Here is a 19616-nt window from a genome sequence, read left to right on the forward strand (position 1 = left end):
TAGATGCTAGGGAGGGAGCTCTTCCCCAAATGGCTCACACTTGGGAGAGAAAATTTAGAAGTGGAGGTCAAATCCCAAAGGGGGGGCAAAAATGCCAAAAATGACGGCTGACAGAGAAAAGGCAAGGGGAACAAAACTGCAAGAAATGTAGGAAACCAGGTGGATAGGCAGGTTGACATAAGTAAGAATACCAATGAGAGGGGAAGGAGGGGGAGGAGTGGAGAGGGAGCAAGGATGGGGAGGGAGGACACAGAAAGGAAATGCAGCAGGGAAGGAAGAATGTGCTGCAATAGCTCGGGACCACATGGGCGCCACGCAAGAGTTCACACAAGAACTGTGAGCCCCCTGCGGGTGATGAAAATCGGAAATGGTTGGGTTGGCAGCCGTGTTGATTTGACATGGAATAACTCCTTACTAACTTTATCCTAACACACAACTACTACTACTACTCTGAAGGAAATGTATACAAACAAATCCACTGCACAGCCATGGCCACCCATATGACACCCTCCTATACCTTCCTGTTTATGAGTCACCTAGAGCAAACCTTCCCGGACTCCCACAATCCCAAGTCTCTGGTCTGGTTCACATTCATTGATGATATCTTCATCATCTGGACTCAGGGCTAAGGCAACCTACCCTCATTCCTTCACAACCTCAACAACTTCTTTCCCATCCGATTCACCTGGTCCTCCTCAATAAAGCATGCCTCTTCCTGGTTGTTCACCACCTCTTCTCTGATGGCTCCATCGAAACCTCTGTCCACATTAAACCTACCGACCACCAACAGTACCTGCAGTTTGACAGCAGCCATCCCTACCACACCAAAAAATCCCTCCCTTACAGCCAGGCCAATGGGCGACAGCGCATCTGCCATGACAAGAATTCCCTTGCCCAGTATGCTGAAGGTCTCACAAAGGCCTTCACAGACAGATACAATACAAAAATGGATCTCCCATGTCATATTCCCCACACACCAATTCTCCCACCACCCCCTAGAACCAGCTACAAAGGAATATCCCCTTAGCCACCGAATACCACCCCAACTGGAACAACTGAACCTCATCCTTCATCAGAGCTTTGATTGTGTATCATTGTGCCCTGAAATGAGGGACATCCTACCCAAGATCTCTCCCACCTCTCCTAACCTCCACAATGACCTAGTGCATCCCTATGCCACTCCCAGTCCCTTGCCACACAGATCATATAAATGTGGAACACCCAGGTGCAAGACCCGCCCAATCAACCAACCCAGCACTTCCTTTACTAGTCCCATCACAACTTTATCCTACACCTTGAGAGACTGGGCCACCTGTGAAAGCAACCATGTCATACCAGCACTGCTGCAATCATTGCACAACTTTTTTATATTGGTATGACTACTAACCAGCAGTCCACCAGGATGAACAACCACCTGTGGCCAAGTGCTAAGTAGACCGCCCTGTGGCACAACATGCAGCAGAGCATAACATGCACCATTTCGATGGCTACTTCAACATCTAGGCCATCTGGGTCCTCCCCTCCACCAGTATCTTTTCTGAACTACACAGATGGAAGTTACCCTGACGACACATCCTCCACTCCCGAAAGCATCCCAGCCTCAACCTATGATAATCTTGTGTCCCCATATCCTCCACCCAGCAGTTTCTGCCCCCTCTGTTCCATCAACTCCTCCCAATTCACACCTCTTTACCTTCACTGTGTGCCACTCTCTGCCAACACACCAACCAGTCTTTTCCCTGCCTGCCCCTTTCCTTTTCCACTCCCCATCCCCGCATTCCCTCCCTCCAAAGCCTCCCAACACTGAACCTGGCAGCCTGGTCCTGCCACCTTCTGGATCTGCACACTCCACCAGACAATGCTCTTCCCTCACCCCACCTGTACCCTGCTATGTCTCCCCCTTCCTTGTCCCACTCCAGATTGCTCCTTTCATTCAACGCAAAATTGCAGTCTGGCCAGAGAGGCTGGAGATAGCAGTCAAGTGTGTGAGGTGACTGCTTGTGTGAATATGTGTGTGTGTGTGTGTGTGTGTGTGTGTGTGTGTGTGTGTGTGTTATCCTTCCTTTTCTGAAGAAGGCTTTGGCCGAAAGTTCAACGTGTAACAGTCTTCTGTTATGTCTGTCTGGAACTCAACCTGTCATCTTCACGGTGAGTTGCAAGCTATCCTTTTCATAATTGTTGTTGTCAGTACACAAATGGTATCTTGTGAACAAATCCTTTGGTACTGATCCATTTACAGGTATCTTATTCTTATCAACATGTCATCTGAATAAAACTTCACAAATTGTATGTTTAGGCAACTTTTTAAGTGTGTGTGTGTGTGAGAGAGAGAGAGAGAGAGAGAGAGAGAGAGAGAGAGACGGCAGCAAGATGAATGAAGTGTAGTAAAATAATACAAAACTCAAAGACTGAGGTACAAATAAAAAACATGAAAGAAATTATGGCAATGTGCTCTCTGATACAATGCAGCAGTTGCTCTTCTCTTACATGTTCTGGATGGTGTCCAAGTGGATTTTCAGGAGGGGATTACCTTGCTTCTTGGCTCCCATGAGCTTGCAACTGCTCTTTTACTGATTCTAATGCAGAATCCCATGCTTTGTTGAGCTTTTAGTATGCATATGTGTTGACAATATTTCCTACAAACCTAGTCTCAATCATATTTCTGATAACAAAAAAAAAATGTTCAAATGTGTGTGAAATCTTATGGGACTTAGCTGCTAAGGTCATTAGTCCCTAAGCTTACACACTACTTAACCTAAATTATCCTAAGGACACACACACACACCCATGCCCGAGGGAGAATTCGAACCTCCGCCAGGACCAGCCGTTCTGATAACATTGTCACTAAAACTCAGCATACACTTATAAGCCAAAACATTACTGCACACTACAACATTGGATGCCACCTGGTGACATTGCGAGCACATGATGCGGTAACAAAGTTATGTGAGCGGATAAGACATGGACAGGGACTCACCCTCGCGACGATATGGGCTGCAAATTGGGAAATCCATTGAGGTAAGCAACTCTGACAATGGACAGATTATTATTATGCCGAGCCTATGAAAGAGTATCTCCAAAATGGCGAAGCTGGTCAAATGCTCCCATGCTACTGTCGTGAGCCTTTATGGAAAGATGGATGTCCATAACTGTTCAGAGAATGTGGGGTTCAGAGGCTTGTTTGCTCTGTAAAGTAGGATACATGGTGATCTTTGGCATCCCTGCTGAAAGTTACAATGCTGGTGCACATACAGGTGTTTTGGAGCACACTGTTCATTGTACACTGTTGAACATGGAGCTCTGCACCAGACAAAAACTACATGTTCACATGTTGATCCAGCAACAGCATCAATTATGACTGCAGTGGGCATGGTACCATTGGGATTCAACTGTTGATCAATGGAAACATGTCAGCTCTTTGGGTGAATCAGAGTTTTGCTACATTAGGTTGATGGTCGTCTCCACAAATCCTGTTATCAAGATGAATGGTGGCGCTAAACATGCAGCATGCCATGGCCAAGGCTATTGGTAATGTTGTTATGCTATTCGTGACATCCTCCTGTGCTTGCTTGGGACCTGCGATAGTAATCGAAGACATGCCGACAGCTGTGAACCACCTGCATCCCTTCATCCTTGATGCCTTCCCCGACGACAATGTCATCTTTTAGCAGGATAATTGTCCATGTCTCAGAGCCAGGACCATGCTGCAGTCGTTTGGGGAGCATTGCAGTGATATCACGATGTGTCACACGACGATCCGCCGCGAACGATACTGGCCTATCGCGACAGCCATCTAGCGGTAGAACGGGTGAAACTACGTAAATTAGCAGACAGATTATCTGCACGTAGGAATAGAGAGCAGTTCTAAACTGCCGTCAATTCCAAAGTCTTTATTTGCAAATTCAGTCACGTGATATGTTCGATAGGCTATAACGTCACGATCGACGAAGCTTTCCAGTCCTGATACATTGGGTACGCCTGTACCACCTCGTACAATAGCGACTGTTAACCAGCCGTTACCATGCGAAAATGTATCATTCAGATCAATACTGAAGTTCAGTCTACATCCACAGAAGACAGATGGTCCGTCTAGTAGAGAGTGTGCAGCGACACATTTGATAGTATTCTTTTTCTTGTCGGCAGCAGATGTTGTCATTTCCACGTCTTCAATTGTTTTATATATTGTATGTCTTGCACGACGACGGTACCTTCTGTACGGCATCTTGGCAGCGTTCAATGCAGTTGCCTGTGCAGCAGCAGCAGCGCGAGTGAGCCGCTGCGCGGCGCTCGCTCGCTTTTATAGACGCACGATAGCGCATCACCAGATAAGGGACTTAGAATATTTCACAGTGCCAGCCGCGCGTTATCCCGGACGGGAGCACTAGCCGTACTAGGTGCTCCCGTCCGCTGTGCACTAAGTCTGCGGCTGGCGCGCTGCCAAGATTGCGTAAGCCAGCGTCGCGCGCTGGGGTCAAAGGTCAAACTGATAAGAACTTTAATTTGAAACATGCTGTTCTCGCTCTATGCCACTAACTTTAGCATTGACATTAACGATTCTTTTACTCATGGTAATGGGTGGCTTACAGTAGCCATTGTACGAGGTGGTACAGGAGTTCCTAATGTTCCTGGCCTTGAAAGTTTTGTAGACAGCCTACCGTACCTATCATATTGGTGAACTGGGAAATAAAGACTTTGGAAAATCTGTGTATATGTCCCCATCCCCATTATCTTTGTATACCCGTAATAAGAGAAAAATATCTGTAAATGAGTCTGTATTCATTTGGATTAAAGGCAAAGGTGTATGTGAATGTTTAAAATTTGTTGGAGACTGTACTTTGTATTTTCATAAATAAAGTGAGGCAGCGATAATTCGCGCATGCGCAGAAGGGTGTACCATGGTGCTTTCTGCTTGTTGTTTGGTTATTGTTAGGCGGCTAGTGGCTAATTTCAGACATTCGTGTTGGGGATTTTTCGCGTTGGGGATCTTCTGCATTTTGTTTTCAGTAAACAGGTTTCACAAATGCAAAAAAGAAACTTTTTTGCAGTAGACTCTTATATACTAGCTGTTTGTGAAAGGATTTCTTCTATTGATAGCTTCGTATTCTAGAAATGAAATGGAACAGAGAGGAATTAAGCGTCTGAAATCAGGCATACAGCGAGGAAAGGTGTATGTATGACCCACTGTATCATAATAAGGTAGTCGGAAATCGTTTCTTTCTGAGGAATATGCATATAACGTTATACGGTGATTTTCGATTTGTATCGTAATGCCTTAGTTTACGAAAGTTCAGGTTTGATTTAATTGCACCTGTTGCTTGATTTCAACATGCCAGAAAAGAGAAACTGGCAGTGAAAGGGAGAAAGTCCTTGCAGTTTGCCCCAGTGCGACAGACGAGGACTGCAAAATTCTGAGTATAGGCCAAAATTGGAAAAATAACACAACGTCACTTAAGTATTGGTCATTTAATGTGTTGGAAATTGCAGTGCATGCATCCACAACAACTTTTGAAATGGTGGGCTGTGCTATTCTGTGGCTAAAAGCCAGACTCTTAAAAGATTCCCCATTCGCCAGGAAACGTAATGTTACAACCAGCCAGCAACATAACAGGGCGTTCACCAGTATTTTATTAGTGATCCAGGCTGGTATGATCACAAAACATAACCATATAATTCTTACTCTCTAGAAGGTGAAATAGCCTCCCTCATGACTGTGTCACACTTCCTGTTTCCATCTTCTATCATAGACAGCAGCTTCTCGAAACAGGCCATGTCCATCCTAATAAAGTTCCGAAATTCTTGCGGATCTTCGGGCCTCAGTTGTTTCATTAACGTTGAATATATTTCCCTACCTGCCACCCTTCTTGTCAGCCAGGGTCGAACCCAACAACGTTTGACTTTTCGTTTTCGTCTCCGTTCTGCCCTAATCCGAAGATTTATTGTCACTGCCAGGGCAATAGCTCCAAAAACAAGTGGATCCTCCATGTGCAATATGCTGCATAAATGTAAATTTCGATATACATATACACGCGTAACCAAGTGTCGTAATATAAAACTGTTGGGTCTGTAATTCAGAACAGTATTGACCTACGTTAGAGAAAAACTACTACTTAATACAATGGTAGAAAACAATTTCTTTATAAATAGGAACCTCGAGTTCACAAATAATTTGAATGTACGATGCTTCAGTATATCATACAGTTGCCCTCGAGTTGCGCGCGGTAGAACAAACGACTTTACAAGACGTCAGGACATAAGACATCTATTTTCTTTTTGCGCATACAGTCTGCTGCTGCGCACGCGGGCTAGGTATATCCCGCGTGGACGGTGTAATAGGTCGGAAGTGAACCAGTCTGTAGTTACAGTTACGCACGTTAGGGGCGTCGGTGCACAGGTATACGGTTTAGGCACATCGTGTAATACAGGCTTTACATGTCCTGTGCCCACACACCTAATGTCACATACCTCCACAAACCTACCGACAAACTGTCAGATCCCTGATATGCTGACCCAGAGATGCATTTCATTCCAAAGACGGACAAACAAGCTATTATGCAAGTGATCATAACGTTTTGGCTCATCAGCGTCTATGCTAGGACTTTTGTTGCACTGTAATTCATAGTCAACAATGCTGACATTGGTCCTCCACTGTCCGAGACGTTTGGCAGTTGTATTGCACACCATACTGAGTCTTTAATTAACTCAGGAGTAAAAAAGACCATAAGCATTGAGTCACAAACAGGCACACACTAATGAGAATAAATTTTCATTATCACGTGTGTGTCAGTCAACAACTAATGCTTCCATTGTTCGGCGAGTGGTCTTCTTTAGGAGTAAATTATTTACCCTCTGCGAGAATTTTCCTTACAAAGACAAAGACAGACAGACAGACAGACAGACAGACAGACAAACAAACAAACAAACAAACACACACACACACACACACACACACACACACAAAGCAGTAAATTGCAGCCTTTCATAAGTCTGAGTTACCTGGAGCATTTCCAAGGAGGTCATTTGCTTGCACAGTAGGTAAGCAATAGCCCTGAACCCCTGTTGCAATACTCCTTGAAGGAGAAGGGCGGGAGTGTTTCTTGTCAGAATATGAAGCCACGTGTAAAAGGACAGAGCCGTACGTGGAGATGGATCAATGTAACTATGTTACTGGCTATGATATCACAGGTGTTCAGTCCACAATGTTACCACCCTGCTTCTGTTGCGTCCACTTTAACTCTGTAACTGCCAGTCCCTTCAAATGACTGGATGTGAAAATTTTGGTAGACTGACAATGCTGGCATTTGATGGGGTACAGCTTCTCCTGGTTTTTAAATCAGAGACCACATATGTTGATAAGACTTACCAGTCTTCACTGTGTTGTAATTTCTCAAACAGCAGGCAGGTCGAGGAAATGTAGTTTCTAAATCAGCCAACAGATCTCATTTGTTGTAAAGAATTGAGTTGCCGGAGGACAAAAGCAGTTCATCCAGTATGTAACGATACAAAAGCTATGGCTTCGCATTTTCTCCTGGACGACAAAATTTTATAAGAATCGGAGTGAGATTTTGTCGGCAATGACAGTGAGAATGACGACACAGACAATTCGTACGACGATCCTGACTTTGTGCGAGAAGAACTGCGTCCAACGTCCAGTGATTATTTCTCATTTCGATCTCCTAAATCGTTTGTTGAAACAACTTTTTATGTTCTTTTTGCCTTTCATTTTCTTAACTATCAAACATTTTTTTTTTCTTTATTATAGGTTTAAAAAAATGAAGTGAGTGTAGGGCATGTTTCAGAATACATCACATCAAAAAAACTGTACTATGTGAAAATAGTGTTTAATAATTTATAATTACGGTTTTAAGGTTAGAATAGTAATAAAGAATTATTCCGACTTTAGTAAACTTTCATAGTTTTGCAAAACCTAACATTCATCAAAAATATAAGGAAAACAACAAAACATTACAAGAAGCTGAAAGTATGTAATCCAGTAGTAGTACTTTCTGATTTTCATAATAGGTTGATACCACAGTTCAATGTTGGCTCTTAACCTTAATAAAAATATTTAAAATTCATAAAAATGGCTGGCATTCTAAGAAACAGAAAAAGTTTACATGGGCAGCAGTGAAACTGTTAACCTGGTTATGGCCACACTTCAAGCAGTCCTCAGCTATCAACTGTTGTCTTTGATGGTCTTCTCATATATTTTAATATCTACAGCTTTTTTTCATTATACTATCCCAGAAACAATGATAGCAGTGTCACTGAATGCAATTTTATGTCCACCTTCTAATACATGTCCACCTATTGCAGATTTTTCTTGACGGTGTAATCAGTGACATCTCTCATATTCTGTCTGCTAATGTTCTATCGTATGCACGGTCTGCTAGACTTAATACTTTCCACACTTACTCAGTATTTTGTAAGCACTGGGAATCCTGTAGGCTACATTACCTCATCTGCATATTTTATGCCGAAGGCCTAAAGATTGACTCGGTGTTATGTCCCTTCAGAAGCCGGCTAACCTTTCCCGTCATTCGTCCACAGAATGCCAAACACTCGACATTTTTACTCTTCTTAGTGGCCTCCTGTTTACCGATACCTCCTGAAACTGTTTGCGGTATCTGATCGCGGAATTTGCAGTGAAATTAGCTGGATACTTTCGACATTCGAACCGTCAGCTCATAATTTGATAAGTGCTAGGAGCAAATATACCTGCACCAGAATAACAAAGTGACTGATCTCTAGCTGTTTACAGGGCTGCTACCACAGCAGCAGCCAGAGAACGCACTCGGTCGTGCCTTATGTGCCTGTCCCCATTATCAAATCTCTTTGCTATAGCTACTGTCAGGTTGCAGACGACACTTGTGGCCGGTAACCTAAACAGTTGTAAGAGATTTCGATGTGTGCACCATTTGTTTGTGTGGCGAGTTTATTTTGCACTTCAGAATGTCTGGAGGTTACATCGTTAAGTGTGCAGAAAAGTACGGTTCCTAAGCTGAAAGTTCAGTGATCCATTCACGTTTTGTGTGGTCAGACACACAATTTTATGTGCTCGATGCAGGACTATTTCGAGAAGGAGACAGACAATAATTTGACTCTATTCCTTTATCAAAGGTAGTCTAAAGAACTGTAGATGCTTTGAAGATGCACAGAAACACTGCCATTAAAGTTTATAAGGAAAAATACTCAGCAGAACAGGAAGGGGCCGATTCGTCTAAGCTACAGATACCCGGTAAAGGAGGGAGGACAGAACAAGAAATAACAAACTTGGACTCATTCCAACAATACACTGCTTGTTGTCACATATATGGATATTACAAGATAGAACATCCAGCTATAAAAAGAAACTGCACCCTACTACTTAGAGGCACACTTAGTGGCAGCAAGACTTTTTTGTTAAAGGTTGTCAGAGCACTATGTTTTCAGTACAACAAATTAACAAACACAAAATAACAATGAAGGGAGGTGATATCGTCAAGTGGCATTATCGATTTTTAAGACACTGCTTGAGAGCCATTTGAAGACATTCTGTGGCTCAACAAAACCTGGATAAACAGATGTCATTTCGTCAGAAAAGACTGGGTAGATGATAGTATATATGGAAGTTCTGCTGTTCTTGGGGGAAATGGTACAAAAATTATTGTCTACCATGCTGGCACTTCATTTGGTTTCATGATGTACTGCCTCCTTGTTTACAAATCAGGAGAAACAGGTGAATATCTGGACGAGATGAATCATGATGGTTTTCTCATGCTATTCACAGGCAACTATTGGAAAACTTTAATTGGCTATCTGTCACTCTGATGGATAATACCCCATACCATTCAGTTATTAAAGATAAAGCTCTGACAATAAATACAAAAAAAGGCAACACTGTTGAACAGTTGAAACACAATAACGTGAAAGTTCAGGACGATTTGTGCAAGGCACAGCTCATGGAACCAGTGAAAAAAGATATGACCAGAGTTCCAACAATATGTTGTTGATGAGGCAGCTAAAGAACATGGCCACAGATTTCTAATTAGGGAATGTTCCAATTCAACATGTCAAAACCTACCCTGAAACTTTTTATACAGGAAGAATCCATCGATAGAAACACAATACCAACATTTTAGCTGTCAAGATACACTGAAAGTAATTTTTTGGAAATGTTGAAAACTGCTAAATTCATAGCTCACCAGGCAGCTAGAGCTGGAGCAGACACCATGTGTGCAACATGGAGGACATATACCATACGTTGACATTACATCGATAAACTGGCACAAAACAATCGTAACCTGTGAAGTGAATTTCAGTTTCTGTTGATAGTTTCTCTGACACAACTGTTCAGTGTTACTATTTGCTCATTTTGCAACTCATTTAATATCCATAATAACTAGCTGTGGCTGCTAATAGTGTATGTCTTTCTGCAGGTTCCAGAGTTTCACAGCAATTTGGAATTCAATTAACGTTTTCAACCTTGCAAAGATGAAATATGAAGAATGTGGTGTGCAATCAAAGTCACCTACTTCTCCTGAAAACCTACATATGTGTTATTTATTAATCAACTTCTTGGACATTCATTTGAATGATGTTAACATTTCATTAGAAATTGTGGAAATATCAGTATTAGAAGACACAGGAAATAACACAGATGACTCCGTGAATTTTAGTTCAATCAATAATTGTTGTGCTAGTTAGAAGTCCAGAACAAACATAGACTACCATTAAAGCAGAAAAAAGGGGGGCAGTAATAGCTTTCTGTGACAAAGAAAAGGTTGAATTTTGGTTAAACGAATTTTGGTTAAACAAAGGAAGGAGAAAGTGCTTAAACTTAAACAGTGTGCAAAGCCCTGAACATGAATTATATAAATCTGATAGATTTACATGAAGTACGAAATACGTGCCAAAAATGAAACACACAAAAGTGTGAAAGAAAAACTATTAGAAAGATTTAGCAATGCTCATAAGAGTCAGTGCACCATTAGTAAAGGAGATCTACGAGATTGGGCACTCTGAATTACAGGTGAGATTACCATTACCAATTTCCAGGCTTCTTCGGTCAGGGTACACAGATTCGAGAAATCATATGAAAAGAAAGTAACAAAATTACAAAGTTTACCTCAGGTAAACATGTAGAGTAGATGTCATTAATAGGTAATACCACAGAGAAATTCGCAGCTGACATGAAAGCGAAGCTCCTTGTTTTCCTCTAAAACACTGTGTATGAAACCAGTCAGGGTTTGTGCAAGAACTGTGTGCGAGCAACATTTGCATTTCAGTGGAGGTGGAAAAAAAGGAAGAAAAAAGAAGGAAAGAAAGAAAAAAATAGTCATTTGTGCTTTCAATGAATGCTACACCACACTCATCAACAATGCCGGTGACAAGTATACGCAGCTTTATATCTGTCTTCATGTACATCACGCAAATTTAAAAAAAGGACAAAACTGAAGGAAAAAATTACTGTTTACTTGCAAAAATCTTGTATTCTATACAGGAAAATGTGGAAAATGGGAGAGAATAATTTCCAACAGTACATCTGAAACATCTGATGATTTGCGGAAAATAAGTCATTCCTTTTGTTGTACTCCTGGCCTGGACATAATGACATGTCTGTCTTTAAACAGCGAAAAGTCTGTCAATATAATTCAAAATACAGCTGGAACTAATAGTGTGATTCAGCTTCTTGATAAAAAAAAATTTCAACAGTGTAAAGCATTTAATAGAAAAGTGTTGAACAATGTAACTTTTGATAGCACTTTGTCATCTCAGGTTTATCAGTGGGACAGTATTATTAACTTCATTCATTTCTGCATTAGCAATTTACATCACCATATTTTACGAATTTGATCAAGTATGCTCAGTATGTAGCACAGTTTTGTATAAATAATACTAGTAATTACTGTACAGTAACTGGATGCATTAATATATTGCCAGGTGTGTCTGGTGTACGGAAAATATCTGTTTTCATCATCCAACAGCCACTTCACTTCACATTTTGTGACGATTACGTGGAATAAACAAGGAACTGTTTAATTGTTAGTAAAATTTACATTATTCAAAAATTATAAGATTTGTGCTACAGGAATTTTTACAAATATTTCACATCATCTTTATGTTGTATGCAGTTAAGCTTCTAAAGTAAAGAGGTATTTTGTATAGGGAAGTTGAATGGGTAAATACCTCATGTGTGCGTGTGTGTGTGTGTGTGTGTGTGTGAGAGAGAGAGAGAGAGAGAGAGAGAGAGAGAGAGAGAAAGCATGCTGAAAAGTATTCAATCAAAATCCTCACACACACGCAGGCACAAAAGCTGCATGACTGGTGCTACTGCAGTCTGTTGCCTGTAGATACTTATGGCACAACGAAAGTTTTCATAGTTTCAGTGGATTTATTATTATTCTAGTTGGCTAATCATGTCACTATTTAACTTGTTAGCTAAATCTGAAACACTATCTCAAAATAACATTTACCTTCACAGTAAACACATTTCCATGATGTCCAGAGGGAAATGAATGCAGCTTCTTGTGTTTAAATGGATCCCACAGAATTATCTGGACATCATCTGATGCTGATACCAAAACACTTAAAAAGAAAGAATTTACCAGTGAGCACAATCACTTTTTCATATGTATGTTATAAACAGGTTAAGATTGACAACTACCTTCCAGCTGCATTCCATTCCAAACAATTAACACAACCATTGTGGCCTTGCAGCGTAGCCTCTAACTCTAATCTTCTGACTAGCGTGTCTGTAACATGTAACTTTTGTTGGAAATGACGTGCCACAGTTTCCTGTAGAAGAAATTGAAAAACTGTAATTCACACACAAGCATAAACATTGTGAAGGTAAAGGGTAATATTTTGTTCTTTTCCCTGTTGTTCACTCATTCTCATTTTCTCCAAATTCAATCATTTAATTTACACTCAATAAGAATATTACTAAAATAGAACTTTGTTAAAATTAAAAGAACTGATACTTTACTGTACTGAAATAAATATTAAATTGAGAAAATTTAAAACTAAGCACACAATGGATGGGCAGTACATGTCTCCAGGAGGAGAAAGCCCTAGTACTCTTGAGAATGATGCTTAAAGCTGAAAGCAGTAATCCTAATGTTTGAAACAATATGCTCTTTCTTCATAGAGGGAGGAGGGATTGCTTGGACGAGGCTGGAAAGGGAAGGAAGGGGATCATGGTCACTCAGACCACAGGTTGAGAGGAAGCCACCTGTTTTGAGGAAGGAAGGAAGGAAGGAAGGAAGGAAGGCAAAGATGGAGGAAATGGTGTGATAATAGGAGAGTATCCTCCTAGTAGAGCATTTCTTTGTCTACTAGAACAGCACTCTTCTATTCTTATGCCATCTTCACCATACATATCCTCACAACAGGTGGTTTCTCTTAATCTAGGGTCTGACTGACCTGCCACTCCCTCCCCTTTATGCCTACACCCATACCCAGGGCAAGTCATTTTTCAGGTGAATTCTTTCAAGAAAATGATTTCAAAGTCATTATTACACAGGTTTTTAACAGGATCAGAACCGGAACTTTTTTATGGCTACTTACAAGCTGCCATTAGTCTTCCAAAATATTAAAAATACTCCATACCACCTCCAGGTCCAGGCCGCCTCCTTCAAACTATAATACGTGCGTTCTTGACACCTTCCCCTTTCCAAGCTATTACAACCATTCCTCATCCCTCTTTCCTCTTGCCAGGGTATGATGCTGTGCATTAATGGGCAGTGTCCTATTTTCAAGTGGGTCAAGTTTACTTCCACCAATTGGGAGTGACTAGTATGGATTGGCAGTGAAGTACGTGAAGTTGGTGCCTACTTCTGGAGCACAGAGGAATCTCTTTAGAACATCCCTCATTACCGTGTGTTCCTACAGCTCATTTTTGGTCTCCGACACAGAGGCTCGATAGCGCTCAGAAATCACATTTGCGTTGGTAGATAACACACCATTGATGCCAGGGACACCTATTGGGGTCTGATACCCACAAACACATCTGATCTTTGTCCAGGCCTTGTGAAGGTGACGTATGGCACACAATGGTCAAGACGTATCTCCCTCCCCTGCTTCCGTCTTTTGATAAGCTGGCGAACACGGGCATGGAGCTGCTTAAAGGCTATGAGGTGCTCCAAGAGAAGGGTGCTGCTTATGCTGCTGTAGAGCTCGCCGACACTCTTTAATTGCCTCAGCGATTTCCGGCAACCACCAAGGGACCGCCTTTCACCATGGGCACCCTAAAGAGCAAGGGATCGCGCTTTCCGCCACAGTAACGATTGTTGTAGTCACCTGCTAAATGATCACATTGATGTTGCCATGTGGGGGAGAGTCAATAGTGACTGCAGAGGTGAAAGTTTCCCAGTCTGCCTTGTTTCAAGCCCATCTGGACAGGCGTCCATGGGCCTGATGCTGGAGCAGTGACAGGAAGATGGGGAAGTGGTCACTACCACACAGGTCATCATGTGCTCTTCAGTGGACAGATGGGAGGAGTCCTGGGCTGCAAATTGATAAATCAATGACCGAGTAACTACCTTGAGCCACACTGAAATGTGTGATGGTCCCAGTATTTAAGAGGCAGAGGTCGAACTGAGGCAGTAAAGTTTTGACATCTCTGCCTCGGCCAGTAAGCTGGGTGCCACCCCACAAGGGGTTATGGGCGTTAAAATCTCACAAAAGTACTATAGGTTTAGGGAGTTGATCAATCAGTGCAGCTAATACATTCAGAGGTACTGCACCATCTGGAGGAAGATATGCATTGCAGACAGTTACTTCCTATGTCATCCTTATTCTGACAGCCATAGCTTCAAGAGGGTTTGAAGGGGCACAGTTTCACTACAGACTGAGTTTAGGACATAAATGCAAACTCCACCTGACACTCGATTATAGCTGTTACGGCTCGTGTAATACCCCTTATAGCCACAGAGGGCAGGGGTCTGCATTGCCGGGAACCAGGTTTCCTGGAGGGCAATGCAGAAAGCAGGTGTAAAGCTTAACAGTTGGCATAACTCAGCCAGGCAGTAGAAAAAACAGCCGCAATTCCACAGGAGGATGACGTCATCATGAAACTAGGAAGGCATGGAACATTCAATGAGGCAGTTTACACCTCAGGGTCACCTGCTGCCACCGACTTATTGCTTGAGCAGTCTATATCCATTGTGTCTGAGGGTCCGACGAGATCTAGGTCATTAGAGGACTCTTGAATCTCCACCTTATCCCCAGATGCAGAGCTTGTAGGTAGCAGTGGTGTGGGTGCCACCACAGTTTCCTTGGTCTTAGGGGCCTTCTTTTTGGACTTTTCTCGCTGCTCCTGGGGTTTCTCTGGCTGGATGCCCCCACCATCAAGGGGGCAGGTGTAGCCTTCTGGCTCTGAGAGCCGACTGGAATTCATGGAACTGATGGGGTTACAACAATTCTCGTCGCAGCGGCATATGAGGAGGTTATAGACACAGGATGTAGGTGCTCATATTCTCTCTCAGCCTCAGTAGGTCAATCGGTCCAGGGTCTTATATTTCTCGATTTACCTGTCTTTCTGTAAAATCCTGCAGTCTGGCAAGCAAGGTGAATGATGCTCTCCACAGTTGACACAGGTGGGAGGTGGGACACACAGATTATTGGGATGTGATGGACGTCCACAATCTCAACATGTGATGCTGGAAGTACAGCGTGAGGACATATGGCTGAACTTCCAGCACTTAAAGCACCACATCGGGGGAGGGATATATGGCTCGACATCACAGCGGTAGACCATCACCTTGACCTTCTCGAGTAAGGTGTCACCCTCAAAGACCAAGATGAAGGCACTGGTGGAAACCTGATTATCCCTCGGACCCCAAAGGACGCACGGCATGAAATGAACACCTCGCCACTCTAAATTGGTGCCCAGCTCGTTGTCAGACTGCAAAAGAAGGTCCCTGTGGAAGATAATACCCGGACCATATTTAAGCTCTTATGTGGTGTGATGGTAACAGAAACGTCCCCCAACTTTTTACAAGTGAGTAAAGTCCGTGACTGGGCAAAGGATGCTGTATTTATCAAGACTGACCCAGATCACATTTTGGACAAGCCCTCCACCTCCCCAAACTTGTCCTATAAATGCTCTACAAAAAACTGTGGCTTCATCAAAACAAAGGAGTCCCCATCAGTTGCCCTACATACAAGGTACCATGGGTGAATAAGGTTCACTGCCCTGCTTAGCCTGGCATTTCTCCTATGGTGTGGCCAGGGAGCGTAATGATTTAGGATCATATTTCCTCGCATTGTACTGAGACTTGAATGCTTATAGACTGTTGGTGATTGATCACCAGAAAGTGATGATGTGGTATGCTTCATCGTGCATCATCCGCCCTGATGCCATCACCCCGACCAGGGGTCCTCTCCATGGGCGCCACCCAGCCGCAGAAAAGGCCACCTGGCAAGATGGCCATTGCTGAGAGTCCCGATGCCCCAGGGGGGGAGGGGGGGCTGAGAAACCAATGAAAAAAAAAGTCCTACGGCACTTCACTAACAGGATGAAAGTAAACATTGCAGATGGCAATATCCTTATCCAAACAGCCACAGCCATCAAGGTGTATTAAGAGGCCCATGTTCACTATATACAGTGTTCAGAACATACGTGAAAACTCCTCCCAACACCCTGTCGTAGGCAGCTCGATTCTTATTATATTCACAGTATCCACGAAGGGCCAACATCCACAGTGCTGGAAACTAATGCAGAAGGCAGGGGAAGTGCTTAAAAGATGTCGTATCTCAGCAAGATAAAAAAAAACACTATAATGCCACTGGAGAATAATGTTGCTGGCATACATGAAGAGGCAGGTTATGCCATTGGGTCACCTGCTGCCACAGTTGAGGGGTTATGCCATCAAAATACATAGGTTCTGGGCTCCATTGTGGGGCGTGGATTGGGGCCTCACGGGTTGAGTTGTAGTGGTCAAACAATAAACCAAATATTTATTAGTGTATAACTTAGTTTTTGGTGTTCTTCGTTCATGTTTAGCCTCTGACACTTTCAGTCCATGATTTAATTTGTGTAGAATGATGTACCAGTACATCATGGGCCAAAGGGCAGTGAGACAGTTAACAAACAAAGAAAAGCAGAAAATTATTCATAAAGTGGACAAAAATTTACATATGAAGCATGTTAATATTGCTCAAAAACTGAACATTCCTGCATCAACACTAAATACAATTTGTGATCAAATGGAAACAAATTGAAAACAGTATTTTTGGGAGGAGGAAATGGCAAATAAAAATGAGTGCACAGCGGGCAGTTTCCAGAACTGAAAATAAAGAAAAAAAGAACATGCCATTGAAGTGGATAAAACAAGCTTGAGCTACAAAAATTTCAGCTGATGGTACTGTGGTTCAAGCTAATGCAAGTTTTTTGGCACAAAAGGAGGGACTCGCAGATTCAAAGCACTCAATGTTTGGATTGGAGAATTCAAGAACCAACATAATTTGTTGTATAAAAGTGTTTGAGGCAAGGCTGGAAGTGTAAACATTGACTGTATTCAGCCATGGAAAAATACTCCCCCACAAATCATAGAACGGTACAGTTCAAATGATGTTTTTAATGCAGGTGAAATGGGTTTATTTTATTCTCCTTCTGCCTGATGAAACTCTGTGTGTTCAGAGGGGAGAAATGATATGGCGGGAGTTTAGTAAAGAGAGACTTACTGTCTTCTTACTTTGAAATGACAGTGGAACAGAAAAGTTGGTGCCACTAATAATTGTAAAGGCATGGAGACCTCAATGCTTTAAAAATGTGCCAGCATTTCCATGTATATACACATCTAATGCGAAAGAATGGGTGACAACACATATATTTGAACAATTCTTGTGTTCCTTGGATGCAAGGTTGGGTGTTAGAAATAGTAAAATCAATATGTTTATTGAGCAGTGTGTGACACATTCCCATGAGACACGAGATGTCTTATCTATGTAATATGAGTGGAATGCTTTTCCTCCCAACTGCACCAAGTCACCTTCAGGCACTCAACCAAGGCAATGTTATAAAATGCCTGAAACAGGAAGATTCTTGTACAGAAGAAGCTTGCCTGCCTTCACACTATCAGAAAGTCAACCATCTTTGGTTTTCATTCTGTAGTAAGTGCCTGGGATTCCGTGCAAGAAAGCACAAGCTCAAACCGCTTCAAGAAGGCTGGATTTTATCGGATTCTTTCGAAAGACGTCATGCCAGAAAAAAAAGGAATTGCAGCTGAACAATGTCAGCAAATAATGGGCAAGAAGAAAACACTGATTACCTTAGTCTCAACGCATATGCTGAATGTGATAAAGACGGTGCCATCTGCAAGTCCCTAACAAACGATGAAGTCTTGAAGGAACAAATGGAATAGAAACAAGAAGAAAGTGTAGACAAAGATGAACCAGAACCTTTGTCAGTTACTAAAATATCAAAAGGCTATTGAAGCAATGGGCGCAGTTAAGCATTTAGTGCTAATTTTTGAAGTTGACAAGGAGTGAGGAACAAACCAACTAAGAAGGATAACACAGTATTAAAATTGGGCCAAAAGAAACAGTCGACCATTGATGTTTTTTCTAACCTCTAGAAGACAGGACTACACACTGTGCCTTATTGTCTTATAGTGCAGTTATGCTAAGATGTACGGTATACTGATAGTTTGTTGAAATAACAACCCCTATTCAATTACTAGCTGTGATATTCCAAATATGTTCTTCAAATTGTGAGTTTTGAATTATAATTTACTGAGATAGCATGCCAGGAAATGTGGCATTTAGAGAGTGCATACTAGGTCCACTCCAAATCCCCAAATATTGTACCCTCACTTCCACATTTTCACTCACAAAAAAACTTAAATCATTGGCAAATTAGCTATTTTCAGGCAGTACAGTACTTTTTCCTGTATTTGGCATTCAAAATAATCTGTGGTCTCTAAAATACCCCGTTAATGAGATTCCATTGTATAATGAATGGCATTACCCCCCCCCCCCCCCTCCCACACACACACACTACTTTCTTTAAATTAGTAAAATTTCAATATTTTTAATGTGAGCGTTTTCAAACTCTACTTGAATTCCTTCAAAAAACAGTAACCACCTTGTACATAGAAAAATTTGCATCGCAATTTACGTAGGTGTTTCTCTTCTTTTGTTATGTGTACCACTACAGAGTTGGCATTACGTTAAATACATCTTTGAAAAAATTAAAACTCTCACTCAGTTGCTACTTAATAGTAGTCTTTAAGTCTCTCAATGATGTAATGCCATAACACATTAACTCTGGTTGGCATAGTCATTATGAATAAAATTTACAAGCTCATCTAAATAGTTTTCGTGAAGTGTTCTTAATAACAGAGTATTTCATTTAAGACTGTATGGATCAACTGTCACAGTGTAAGCCCGTATCTTGGTAAGTAGTAAACTAAAAATATTTTTAAAATAACAAAATGAATCTTAAATTTTAAAAATGGCTTACTCTGATTTCCCTCTGGCGAACAAACTGGGCAATGTTACGCCCACTGACCGAATTCCTCTTCATTGCTTTATTCTCAAACTGCGTCACGTGACAACCACTACCGTTGAGTTATAATGTTCCTTTACAGATGTCCATGGTGTAGCTCCTACAAGTAAGGAAATATTTCTAAATT

General features: G+C 41.9%; 1 protein-coding gene across 3 annotated transcripts in view; it reads right to left on the reverse strand.

The window, feature by feature from the left end:
- Positions 1-19616, reverse strand: part of LOC124554956 (WD and tetratricopeptide repeats protein 1-like) — a 202316-nt gene that overhangs the window by 174782 nt on the left and 7918 nt on the right. For all 3 annotated transcript variants that reach the window (XM_047128661.1, XM_047128659.1, XM_047128660.1), the window contains exons 2-4: positions 19445-19589; positions 12644-12774; positions 12453-12564 (exon numbers count right to left, since the gene is read on the reverse strand). In XM_047128661.1, coding sequence (XP_046984617.1) covers positions 12453-12564; positions 12644-12774; positions 19445-19507 — 306 coding nt within the window. In that variant the 5' untranslated portion in view covers positions 19508-19589. The remainder of the gene's footprint in view (positions 1-12452; positions 12565-12643; positions 12775-19444; positions 19590-19616) is intronic.

Source organism: Schistocerca americana, chromosome X (assembly GCF_021461395.2).
Source record: "Schistocerca americana isolate TAMUIC-IGC-003095 chromosome X, iqSchAmer2.1, whole genome shotgun sequence".
In the NCBI taxonomy this organism is placed as follows: Eukaryota; Metazoa; Arthropoda; class Insecta; order Orthoptera; family Acrididae; genus Schistocerca; species Schistocerca americana.